The sequence below is a fragment of the Sebastes fasciatus genome, chromosome 12 (genome assembly GCF_043250625.1).
Source record: "Sebastes fasciatus isolate fSebFas1 chromosome 12, fSebFas1.pri, whole genome shotgun sequence".
Classification (NCBI taxonomy): Eukaryota; Metazoa; Chordata; class Actinopteri; order Perciformes; family Sebastidae; genus Sebastes; species Sebastes fasciatus.
In genome coordinates this window covers 16475359-16488182 of record NC_133806.1, presented here as the reverse complement: position 1 = coordinate 16488182, position 12824 = coordinate 16475359, and the positions used below count along the sequence as shown (strand labels likewise).

General features: G+C 44.4%; 1 protein-coding gene across 1 annotated transcript; it reads left to right on the top strand.

Annotated features, from left to right (window-relative positions):
• The first annotated feature begins 261 nt into the window (after positions 1 to 261).
• Positions 262 to 11531, top strand: efna1b (ephrin-A1b). The gene is made up of 4 exons (XM_074653599.1): positions 262 to 701; positions 9573 to 9868; positions 9954 to 10142; positions 10272 to 11531. Exons 1-4 carry the CDS (start codon positions 604 to 606, stop codon positions 10391 to 10393), a joined length of 705 nt encoding a protein of 234 aa, XP_074509700.1. The 5' UTR covers positions 262 to 603; the 3' UTR covers positions 10394 to 11531.
• The last annotated feature ends 1293 nt before the right edge of the window (positions 11532 to 12824 follow it).

The following is a 12824-nucleotide window of genomic DNA, read 5'->3' as shown; positions in this document are numbered from 1 at the left end:
TTTCACTTTTTCTTGTTAATCATTCCTTATCTTATCACTCTAATAGTCCACATTTTTTTAATATTTTTTTTATATAAGGTTAAAGGAATACATACTTGTAAAGGGACATACAGACAGCAACAGCAACATATATACAACAAAGAAAAAAAGAAACATAAGAAAAAGAAAAAAAAAATAGTCCACATTGACTTATATGTATCTATTGGGCTTCTACGATGTTGTTATTAGAGCTCTAGTGGGTTGTTTTTGTGTTTTTCCTTGTTCCTGGTGTGAACTGTAGAGCAGCAGCTGTAGGGAGCGTCTCCAGTGGGCGGGGCATTCAGATTTACCTCGCTGCTATTGGCTGGTAGCGCGTCGAGGGGCGGAGCCACAGCCACACAAAACAGACAAGTTGCGCTTCTGTTCACCAGTCAAGAGTTGCAACAGTGTTTGGTGAACTGCACCACTTCTGAACTGCCTTCACTACTAGTCTGCTACAGGAGCGTTTACATCCATCCGTGTGCGTAATTACGCATTGAACATCTTCCAACAACAGAAGCCTTTTAAATCGTCTCTTACTAGTTGAACTTTGCGAGGTTCCTGCAGAGAAGAAGAAGAGGAGATATGGATTTGGTGTATCTGGTGTGTTTGGCGCTGAGCATCGGTGCTTGGTTCGCCTGTGCGGAGAGACACAGCGTCTTCTGGAACAGCTCCAACCCAAAGTAAGTCCTCATCTGTACCCAAATGTTGTGTGTGTGCGTAAAGTTGTCTAATGTATGTATGAGTAGTTGTAAAGAGTCAATCACTGCTCTGTCTGTGTGTCTCCAGAAGCTGAGTAGATGTAATCTTCTACTTTCTTTTTTTTTTTTCACAAATATGTTTATTGGGTTTTCTTATTTTTATAAACACAATAAGAATAAAAAAACAACAACAACAACAACAAACACTGGTACAGCTCAGATAAAAAAATATATATACATAGGAGATCATAGGGAATAGTCCATAGAGCAGGCAAGTCACAGGATATATGAATTCATGTTCAAGAGACTCCTTGTGAGATAATGGAAGAGAGTTCAGGTCCAATATAATTCAGATAGGGCTGCCAAATATTGTGGAACTGATCTACTTCGGCGTAGTAGAATATTTGTGAGATATTCCAAAGGGACCATCTCAAATATGACTCTTCGCCAGCCTTGAACAGAGGGTTTCTTATCACTGATCCACTGTAGTAATATATTTTTTCTAGCAGCAAATGTAAGAATGTTATATAACCTTTTGTTGGCTGCAGTAATTACATTTGTACTATCTTCTACTTTCTTAACATTTCACACATGTAAAGTCTCCAAACAGTTCGCATTGTGTGTGCGTGTGTGCGTGTGTGTGTGTGTGTGTGTGTGTGTGCGTGTGTGTGTGTGTGTGTGTGTGTGTGTGTGTGTGGTTGTGCACGCTCTTTACCAGCTACAACTAAAAGCTTGTTGTTGTTTTCATTCATGTGACAATTAAAGGTTCCTGTGTGTGTGGTCTACTTACCTTTTAAACTGGCCTAACAGGATTGTGATCATAAGAGTATTAAGACTATACAGCAGCAGCAGCAGCAGAAGCAGGGTGTGTAGCCTAAAAGCAGAAGATTGTGAGCGGATGCCCAGACAGATGGACAGATTCACCACTATATTTAACCGCAACACATACAGACACAGACAGACACATACTCTAATAGGAGAAAATAGACCGACGAGTATGAACTTGGCCAGTGACGCTGTCTGTAGGCTCTGCACCTGTGTGTCATGGAAAGTCTATAAATGAAAATTTCATAATCAGTTTTATAGAGATATCAAGTAAGTGTTTTTTTTTATGATGATGGTGTGTGTGTGTGTGTCTGTGTGTGTGTGTGTCAGAGAGAGAGGCACATCTTGCTGATTATTTAGTTTTGAGGTCAGAGATGTAATGCTATCCGACCACTCAGTGGGGATCGATGGAGCTTGACAGACGCGCAACATCGCAGTGCGATTTATTGAGCTTTTAGCGTGGAGCGAGTGATCCCCACGCTTTGAAAGACGGGTATTATTTTATAAGAAGCGAGCTGAAACAGAAGGACGGTCCCCCATTAGGTCGATTAAAATCCGCCACCGAGGCTAAACAAGGGCAAAAGCCATTACGGCCTTTTAGTCTAGTCTTGATTACATTACCGGCTCTCTAATTGCCCTTTTAAGAATGACAATAGAGAGCTTAGAAAAAGAGCCCACTGTAACAAGGAAAACAATTGTCCTGATAATTGGATTAAGGAGTCTAATGGAAAGTCCTGTCATCATAAGCAGTGCTTGTGTGTCATGGGTTAGACCAAGTGTGACTCACCTAGCCCCGGGTTTGACCCACCTGAGTTTTACACCTGAGTCACCACACACAGAAGGAGACGGAGTCTGGCTCAGGTAGGTGAGACAGAAAGGTAAGGTAGAGAGGAAAAGTGAAACCAGAGCTATATTTGGATCAAAAAGGAAACTGGAGCGTGAAGTTTTAGTTTATGATGAAGACAAAAAGAAGGCAGAGAGGGAGACCAGGGGTGGTCTCTAATCCGAACTATTACTGCTGTCAAATCGGAGTTGTGTAACCAACAAAAATCCTAATATAACTCTAATCCCTTAGACCCTGACACAGAGGAAATAGAGTTTGTCGGAAAGTCCGGGATAGAAATTATTATCAGGAGGATAATGGCAGCTAAAAGCCCAAATGAAACCATAATCAGCTGACCCTCACATGCCACTCGTATTATATTTTTTGCCACATTTTACTGCCTAATCTCCATTACTCCTCTATAATCCCTAATTCCCAGACCCCCCCTCCTCTCCTCTACCTCTCACTTCTTCTTCTTCTTTCTCTTGTCCTCTCTTTTTCCATCATTGTCTTCTGGCTTCCTGCTTCTTTTCCAGAACCAGTAATCAATCCGTCACCTGCTCTGGCTCACGTTGATCCATCAGCAGGGCTTTGGCAACAGCGGGCCGTGGATAATTGATGCAAATTGATTCTTGGTCTGATTGAGAGCAGCAGTGATTTGTCTTATAGGTGGAGGACAGTGACCAGATGGCAGCAGTCTGTCTGCTCAGTCACGATTAGGGTAGTATTAGAGATGGCAGCAGCTTAGATGTGCATGTGTGTGTGTGTGTTTTCCTCTGAACACAATGTATGTAGTGTTTTTGATTTTTACCAACTTGTCAGGTGCAGTCCTGTAGGGATATGATACTCTGAGTGTGTGTGTGTGTGTGTGTGTGTACAGTTCTCCTACATGACAGGTGGAGAGGCATGTTTTTCTCAGTCTGGTCTGGTCTTGTTTTTACACTGCGTGTCTCTGCCTGTGTCGATCATATGAGTGAGTGTGTGTGTGTGTGTGTGTGTGTGTGTGTGGGAGTGGGGGGGTGGAGTTTGAACTTGTGCTGATCTTTAGCAGCTTTTAACTTGAAGTGATTTTGTTTTTGTTTTCGACGGAAAGTACGTGATCGTTACGTGAGCGTGCCCTAACGTCAGAGTGAAATAAGGAGTGTCCGTTACCGTAGGCCGTCATACCGGGACATGATAAATGTGTGACTCACACTTACACACACATGGGCGGGGGCAAGAGGGAGGACTTGGGTGTTAATATTAGCTACAGCCAGCATTCCTCCCCGCTGTTACTATACTCAACTCTGTCAGCTGTGTGTGTTTCTCTCACTGTACAGTACCTGTCTGTTCCTCTCCCCATCTTCACTCCTTTTCCTCTCCTCTTTACCAGCCGGGTCTCCTCCCACACTGACCGCCGGCCACCGAGCCCTCCATCTCTTTTTGATTCAAGTGCATTAATACTTTTCCGTACAGATGTGGATGCTGTTAACGCACCCGCCCTTTATACCCGCTATATCTCTGTGTTATTTGGCTGCTTATAGCCATCCAGATCTGCACGGCTTTATTCCCCACGCTCCCAGTATCTGTGCGAACATCTTTATCAGGAGTTTGGTGTAATGTAATATTCTGTTTATCTCCGTCGGTGTCTGGCTCTGTCTGCCTTTGCTGTTATTGAAGCAGCCGGGCCTGCCTTGACTCATACATGTGGCCTGGAGGATGAGTCCAGCCCCACCTACCCCCCTACCTCCCTTCTTAACTTGTACATTTTATACATTTTGTTCCCTCTCTGTGTCTCCCTTTCCACTCATTAGTCCCCCACCCCCCCACCCCGTGTCCCGTCTGGTTGTTAGTCGCTAATCTCACCAGAATGAGAACAAACACACACACACACACACACACACACACACACTAACATAGATTACAGACGGCTTGTAATCTGACCATCTGACCCATAGACACAAAACCATCATCCCGCTGGCTTCATTCTATATATATATATATATATATATATATATTTATTTATGTATGTTTATGTATGCCCCTGCTGTGATCCTCTGATGTAACTTCTGTCTGTTTCATTAAATCCTCTATAGTCTGCATATCTGGGTCGGTAGGTTATTGTGTAATCATTACGATATATATATATAAATTGTTTTGTAACAGTGGATCATTCCCACTATAATCTCCTAGATGGGATCCATCAGAACAATCAATTACAAGCACTATAGGACATCTCCGTTTGTGCATCCTTTCCATTTAATATCAGAAGGCTTTGTTTGTGTGTATTCCCTGCTGATGTAACTGTCCTCTTACCCAACACGCTTATAAATGTACACACATGCCGTCATGCATAGTAGCACCCAGCTGCACCTGGGGGACTTTAGTGCCTATAAACTACAGAATATATACTTTATATCTGTGTCTCAGGTCTGTGGACGCCCTCCTTTCCTGTCACGGTATCCATGCACCTCTGTTTTCTCTCTGCTCTTCCTCTCGCTTCCTTATCTGTGGTCCAGACTTCCTCCCCCTCCCTCCATCAGTCCCCCTCTTTCTCACAGACCTTCCTCTGTTTTTGGCCTCAGTAGTTTTCCACCGTCCGGAGGAGGACAGAGCACCTCTCAGCCTCTGGCTCTGCTAACACTAGAGAGGCCTAGTATTATCGTAGTATGTGTGGGCAAGCATGCGTGTGTGCGCGTATGTGTACACTGCCCATTCATAGCATTTCAGGCATACCTTGGCATTGATGTCCACTCGTAGCCCACCATCGCCCTCTAAGGGGCAGAATTATAGCAACAGATTTCTCTCAGATGGACCTTCTGCTCAAGTTTTAGAGGATGTTTTGCTGCAGTTAATTCAAATCTTTATTTCAAATAAGACACGTTGAATGTCATTTTTTTAGAAGTTGCTGAACTTTTCCCCCCTCTCTCTCAGCTAGACAGGCACACAGATTAACTCTGCATGACCCCCAAAACATATTAAACCAAGCATGATACCATTTGGCCTTTCCTCTATTCATCGCAGACAGAATGGGAGGCTACAAAAAGGGAGACTGGGTGAAAAGATTTCAGGGGCAAGAGAGGAGGAGGAGGAGGAGGAGGAGGAGGAGAGGCCGGGTTGCAGGGTGAGAGAAGGTTGAACTGGAGAAAGGGATTTGTGTTGAGAAATTAGCCTGGATGAAGAGCGCTGGTATATTATGTCAGCATTAAGAGACAGGGGAACATAGAGGAGAGGGAGAAGGGGGGATGGGCGGATTTTGGAAGAATAAAGGAGAGGCAGACGGAGGGAGGAGAGAGCGGACAGTGATGGATGAAGGGAGGGGAGAAGTTTGGAATTGAATAAGTGAGAAACGGCAGGGTTGACAATTTTAAAAGCTCATCTTGCAAAGGGGCCAAAAGGATTCTCAGTGTCTTAACTACATCATGCATAAGCACACTGATTTGCATGTAGTAGAAACTATAGGGTTAAGTGCTATAGTAGTAGGGACAGAAGATTACATTGGTGCCTAGTGGAGGAAGAATTCCCACTGGGCAAACGAGATAGAGGAGGAATGAAGGTAGATTACATTGGAAGCTAATATGGAAAGACTTTTCAGTGTATATTAGATTGGCTATAATGGAGTATCCCACTAGTGAGCAGCTAAACCCATTAGAAGCACTGACAGCTCCTCGGCCCGCGTGAAAGGAGGTGTGAATCTGCCATACCGCAGCAAATTAATAGGGTATTAAGTGAACACGTCAGAGTAAAAGTGTGCGAGAGTGCGCGACTGGAAATCTGATGAGTGAACATAGTAAACCATCCAAACCGCAGCCCCCCGCCCACCCCCCTTTGTGACATTCCTGCGTGTGCACACTTACTACGGACTACCTGCAGAGCAAATGGTGGGGGGATGCATCTGTTCAGAGTTTCAGTTGGTGCTGACTCGCTCCGTGAGCGAAACAAATGTCTTCAGTGCTGACTCAGATGGTGTGAGAAGTTGCGACCCTGAACTCTAACCCCTCGACCCGGCTGCCAGTTTGAAGCGCTCTCCCCAGAGGGACGATGAAAGACAGAGTCCCTGTGTCAGTTGTTTGACCGAAAACCAGCGAAAGCTCAGGGGACAAATGAGGAAAAAGAAAGAAGAGGGGTGGAAGGGAAAAGAGAAAATGAAAGAGGTGGTAGCACAGGACAATGGCAAGACTTCAAAGCTTAAGTGCAGGAGGACAAGTGTTGAATAACTCACCTACTGTCATTTAGACCTTTAACACACAAGCACGCACAACTTGCCCGCTGACGCAAAAGCAAGAGTAGCTTCATAGTGAGAGTTGACCTGTTTGTGGCAGACAGGAAGAAAGATACAGCCACCTTCAACCCTTGCTGTTTACCCACACCTCAGTCACGTGCAAGAAAACTCACACACACACACACACACACACACACACACACACACACACACACTCAAACACACAAGAGGCTTCAGTAGGCCTCGATAAACAGATGTGCTCACCAGCCTGGGGCATGAGACGCCCTGAATAAGGGTCTTCAGAGGATCCCTCTCCTCTGAAAACACACACACACACACAGACAAACCAACACATGGGAAGAAGACACTGTGTGGAAAGTAGGTTTGCAGCAGCTCACACACCTGGCTCTCGCTCTCGCATACGACATAGCTATCACGTTAATGCGACTCTCACTCTCCCGAGAGCTGTCAGTCAGAGGCGAGGGCAGACGCAGGGAGATACAGGAGTCTCCAGGAGTGGAGAGCTTTGATGAGTGACACGTAAAGAGCAAGGAGGATGGAGGAGAAGACACAGGTTTGCGCTGTAAAACTCTGGTCTAGTTCAACAGGCAGTTTTACCTTTATGTCCTTTAAGGAAAAGTAAAGGACCTCCAGTTCCTTTACCTTTTTTTCGGATAAAGATAACACAATCCACAGCCAATAAAAAAAGACTCATTCAAGCACAAACAAATGCAACTGTGAAACCACTGACAGTCATATGAGCACACATATAACACACATCCATGCCAGTGAGGGTAGTGAAAGCTCCACATGGGGTGAAGCACAGGGGTTGAAGGGGCCCTGTAGCCTTCGGCCATTCTGTCTTTGGGGAGGGAAAGGGTATAATTACACCCCATTCATTCCTCCTCCCCTCCTTTTCTAGAGAACACGTTGGCCCCCAGACCCCTAACAGCTTTTAATTAGCCAGGCCAATGAAGTAGAGGAGGAGGAGGGGAAACGAGGAGGTGAGGAGAAGGATAAAAGGAAAGTTTTCTTAAACGCATGAATGAAATTAGCAACAGAATCTGTTTTTGTTGGCTTTTGACAAGCCCGTGTTTGCAACGCGGAGGTCGGCCGGTTCACTAACAAGGGCGCAGCGTGGGAAAAAGGGGATATTCCATACAATTTAAAAACTCTTTACTTCAGAGGGAACAACTAGAGATCTCCAAGTGTTTTCTCCGACTCTGTTATTACCGGTCTGACTCAAAGAAAACAGAGCAAAGGAGGAATGAGATGAGAGTGGAGATTATTTGGCCAATTAGGCTGCTACAGGCTGTCTCTTTTCATTTCGCTGAAACACTTGCACTCGCAAACACAAACAAAGGCACACCTACACAGTGTACACACACATACACACACACACACACACACACACACACACGTACAAAGAGGCTTTTCTGAGAGGGAGAGAGAGAGAGAGAGAGAGAGCAGTGATTGCGAGTGGAGGGTGGTGATCAGCCTGTTAGCCCTGGATAACAAGTGTAGAGCTGTGCTCAGCTAACAAAGCATGTTTTGACAGGTATAGGTTAGCCCAAACCGACACACACACACACACACACATACAGAGGCAGTAAGGAGGGGTTAGAGGCCCATGTTTGGAGCCAGTGTGTCTGTGACTTGGCCAGGGGGGGTCCTAACAGGAGCCACAACAACAGGACAGGATAGGGGGGGGGGGGGCCGGGGGCCACCACGTCCGACGCTTTGATGCCGGGGCACACACACATAAACAGTGGCAGACACACAGGAGCTGCTTTCTTGTCACTTTCACTCACGCTAAACACAGGCATCCACATGCAGTCATTGAGTTTAAACACAGATTAGATGTGAGGATTAGAGCCTGCTACTCCCAAGGATGTAATCAGAGTATTACGCACATATCAATCTTTCTTCTCCTCCTGGCTTTTGGCTGATCTCGCAGCAGTAGTAGCAACATGCCAGCCAGCTGCACATATTGCAGCATAGCACGGCCTCGCCTGCATCATGTTTACTTTGAAGGAAAGATGTCAAACTGAAAGTTAAGATACCAGGTTAGATTTGCTCATGAGTTACTGATTAACAATAAGTGAAAGTTCTACTAAGGTGAAACTAACTCAACTCCCTGAAAAATGTATTCTGACTGACTGATCATTGGCGCAAATTGTGCAGTGCAGCATTTCTATACTTCATTAAGACACCAAACAAGCAGAGGAAGTGAGCAAAGAGGAGACGGGGAGGCTCAGAAAGAGCCGTAAAACTAAATGAAGGGTAAAGATGAAAAGAGAGAGAAAGACAGCGACAGTCTGACTGTCTCCACCCACTCCGTCTCCGTCTTTGATGAAAACTGAGAGACAGATATAGACAGCAAATTAGTGTGAGGAGGAGTCGAAACAGGAGCTTCAACACTGATGGACAAACATCAGTGAGACAGAAACAGTTTAAAAGGACTTGATGGAAAGATACACAGGGTTGTACAGATAGAAGATAGGTCTTGTCTTGTTGTAAACAGGTGAGGAGTGTAAAAGGAGGGAGGAGAGCAGGAAGGCGTGCGAGTGGGATGGTGGAAGGGCTTTATGCGATTCTAGGTGTGTTTTCTTGTCTAAGTGAACAAGTCCGGCCTGATCAGGCTCTTTCTAATTCTGTCCCAGTGACGGGTTTGCACAAGCACACCGCAACACGTCAACACAAACACCCTCACGTGGTACATGACCTCTGCCCTGGTAGCTGCACCTGTGTGTTAGCGTGTGTTAACATGTGTTATTTCTATGAGTAAGCCTGGTTGTTGTTGTTGTGCGTGTCTGTGTGATTATTTGCTCTCATTGTCATTCTTAATATGTGTGTTGTATGAGCCAAGCTGTCACGCCAGAGCGTGTGTTGAAAACGTGTAACAGGCAATATCTGTTATTCATGTTATGCAAAATAAAAGCATTCCCACGCCGGATGAAGACATTTGTCAGTAACCTCCTCCTTCCCTCCTGTCTCTCTACAGCTTCCTGTGGGATGAGTATGCAGTGGAAGTGCGCATCAATGACTATCTGGACATCATCTGCCCCCACTACACCCACGGCGAGGTGTCATCGCACGCGGCCGAGCGCTACGTGCTGTACATGGTGGAGAAGGAGGACTACGAGGTGTGCAAGCCTCACTCCTTTGACCAGCTCCGCTGGGAGTGCTCGCGGCCGTTCGCTCCCCATGCCCCTGAGAAATTCTCCGAGAAGTTCCAGCGTTTTACACCCTTCACCCTGGGCAAGGAGTTCAGACAGGGAGAGAGCTATTATTATATCTGTAAGTATCAATAATAACATTTGTATCAACTTATTGTGATCTTAAGAAGGTTTCTTGTATTAAAACTTCACCCTCTTTCTAACAGCCAAGCCGATGCATCACCACGGCCAGGACTGTCTGAAGCTGAGAGTGGATGTCGGCGGACATAAAGGCTCCGGAAAGACCAATCTGGATAAATCCAAGGCAGAAGATACAGTGAAAAGCTCGGATGGAGAAAAAGCGAAGTTTCCTGCTGATGGAGGAGTTCACAACCCCTCCAACCGGCTCCCAGCAGGTGAGGATTCTTCTAAAACAAAATACCAGACAGATGCAAAATAGTCACAGCGGTCCCATGTCTGAGAGGAGCTCAGCTGGGTGTGTTTACCGTGCCTGAATGATGAAATCCAACTCTTTCTTTCCTCAGATGACCCCGCTGTGATGGAGCCAAAAGTCCAGAGGAGCGTCGGCAGTTCAGCAGCACAGCTGGTCTCCTTTTCACTCTTCTTCACCACGATCCCAGTCCTATTAGCTTTGATGCTTCACTAAAGGCTGAGCTGGACGCCACAGCAGAGACAATGCTAACCTAATGCCGGTCATTGGGACCACGAACGAACACTTTTTTTATACAGTTTTTTTTTTATACGAGTGTGGACAGTGCTGTGAGTGTGCGTTTGTTTGCGTGAATGTGGAACGTGGATCGTTCCAAAGAAGAGGACCTTTTTTTTTATTATTATGAGGATGGAAATTCTAATTTTTTTGACCCTTTAAGATGCACTCATTTTTCATTACGAACAAAACTGCAAGCAAACTGATCAAAAATACTTAGTATTGAAAAAGACAAGATCATTACAGTGTCTTTCATATCCTGTGTTCTCATCATTGGTACAGATTTGCATTATGCTCCTGATCTGCAGCTCATTTTTCTTCCTCTATATGTAGAGAAATTGTTAATTCTGTGTATTGGAAATGTTGTCGTCTACTGCCAAAGTGGTATACATTATGTAGGATTTTTGTCATGTTGTTGTGTAGCACTCAGCTCCCTGTTGTATCTCCTCAAGTCTCTTCAAGCACCACAGTGGCATCCACACTGACACAAAAGCAGTCACTGTGGTTTTAGATGAACACCACTGAAAGCATCTGACATCTTCAGTTCAGTTATAAAACAACACGAGAAAACAAATTGTCTAATCCAGACTAGTGGTTCTCAACCTTTTTTTGGCTCATGAGCCAATAATAATGCCCATATTCATTTGCAAAATTAAAAGAAATGCACCAGAATTCATTTGGATCCTCAAAAAATATATTTATTTGTGTGTCACAAGTTCTCACTATTCAATTACATGTTCTCATGAGTGCTTGTGACCAGAGGTTGAGAGATCAAGAGACAGATCCATATTAAAACGAACAGGGATTTCAGGGAGCTGAGCTTCTTCAGTACTTACGGTTATTCACTCATTTCTACTGTACATGGTACACTGGCTGATGTGCAGGTGTGATTCCACCTGCACATTGTCAAACCTCAAACTGAAGGGACTTCCCAGAATACATTTGCAGTTGTCTTGTTAAACATGCTTGTGTCATTTTGTAAATGTTTATATGTAAATGTGTATATAGAGAAAACTATAAGAAACTGTTTTATGACGTGAACAAAATCTTTAGTGAAATAAAAAACATTGTGATGTAATGAACGTTTCTCTCAGGGTTTTTATCAGCTCTTATTTTGGGTCTTGAAATCCCTGCTGACATCATTGAGATTTTGATGGATGACACAATATTTTGGCAAAGCATCACCCGTCCGATGAAATCTCCCCCTCCACATTCCCACCCCCAGGTCTTTCCCAACCTTCTCATCCCCTCTTCTCTGCCCTCTCCCGTCTTTCATCCCTGCGGTGACACAGCTCGGCCTGGCTTAGATTTCACAGTCTGAAAACCAAACACGAGAGCCGAAAGGGGGGGCGATGAGAGAGGTGCGAGAGAACTGGATAGCGCAGAGAAAGAGAGAGGCCCACAAGCAAACTGACAACTGGGTGTGAAGGTGTCACTCTCGCCTCCTCACTCACACTCTCCTTTTGCTGCTCTGTTCGTACTCTTCAGAGGATCCATCCACTCAGTGGACTGTTGGAATGAAGAGGAGCACAGTGCACACATACACCTTCATACCTGCAGACCTCAGAGCTGACTGAAAACTGTCAAAAGTCACCATCGCCTGTAAAACCACGCAACATATACATTCAAAACCAGGACATAAAACTGAGTTTGTCTGTTTTTCCATAATCACGTCATAGTTTAAATTTACCACAGATGATCACACGCTCTCAGAAATCTAGCACCCATGTATCTGTGTAGTTCTGTGTAGTAGGTTAATGCAGGATGATGAAACAGACCAAACATGATTCAGTAATGTTACATCACGTCATACAGCAATGTGCAAAGATCATGAAACGCAGTCAGATTGCAACTTTAAGATTTGCAATTAATAATCTCTAAAACCTGCAACTTGATGAGGAAGTATTCAAAGCCTTTACCTGGGTAAAAAGCACCCATTGTGAAATATGGTACCCATCAGAGTGTTAAGTTATTGATGCAAATGTTATGATCGACATGCATCACAAATGAATACACACAAATTGGAGATGGCAAGAATCTCTAAAATCAGAAATTTGTACAACAAATGCAATGAAAATCCCCCAAAACTGGAGACCCAGAAACCCTCCTATCTGCCTAGTTTCATGCTTTCAGATCAGTTGGAGTTGCATTCTATAAAACTCTGCAATATTTTCATGATTTTACATTAATGTTGTATGCAAAATCTTACTCTGCAAAATGTCTTGTAGCTACTGCCATCAGATAGTTGCAGAGCATAATACAGTGTTTCCTTCTGCAATGTGGTGGAGCAAAAGTTTAATACAAAAAATGCACCTCAAAATTGTAGTAAATAGTTACGTTTGTCTCTGAACTAAAAAATAAGTGTACTTTT

Excerpts from the sequence above, each read along its gene's own strand:
- efna1b (XM_074653599.1), top strand. The coding sequence starts at position 604 with ATGGATTTGGTGTATCTGGTGTGTTTGGCGCTGAGCATCGGTGCTTGG. Across the intron at positions 702-9,572 it reads TGGAACAGCTCCAACCCAAA|CTTCCTGTGGGATGAGTATG; the intron begins GTAAGTCCTCAT and ends GTCTCTCTACAG. Across the intron at positions 10,143-10,271 it reads CTCCAACCGGCTCCCAGCAG|ATGACCCCGCTGTGATGGAG; the intron begins GTGAGGATTCTT and ends TTCTTTCCTCAG.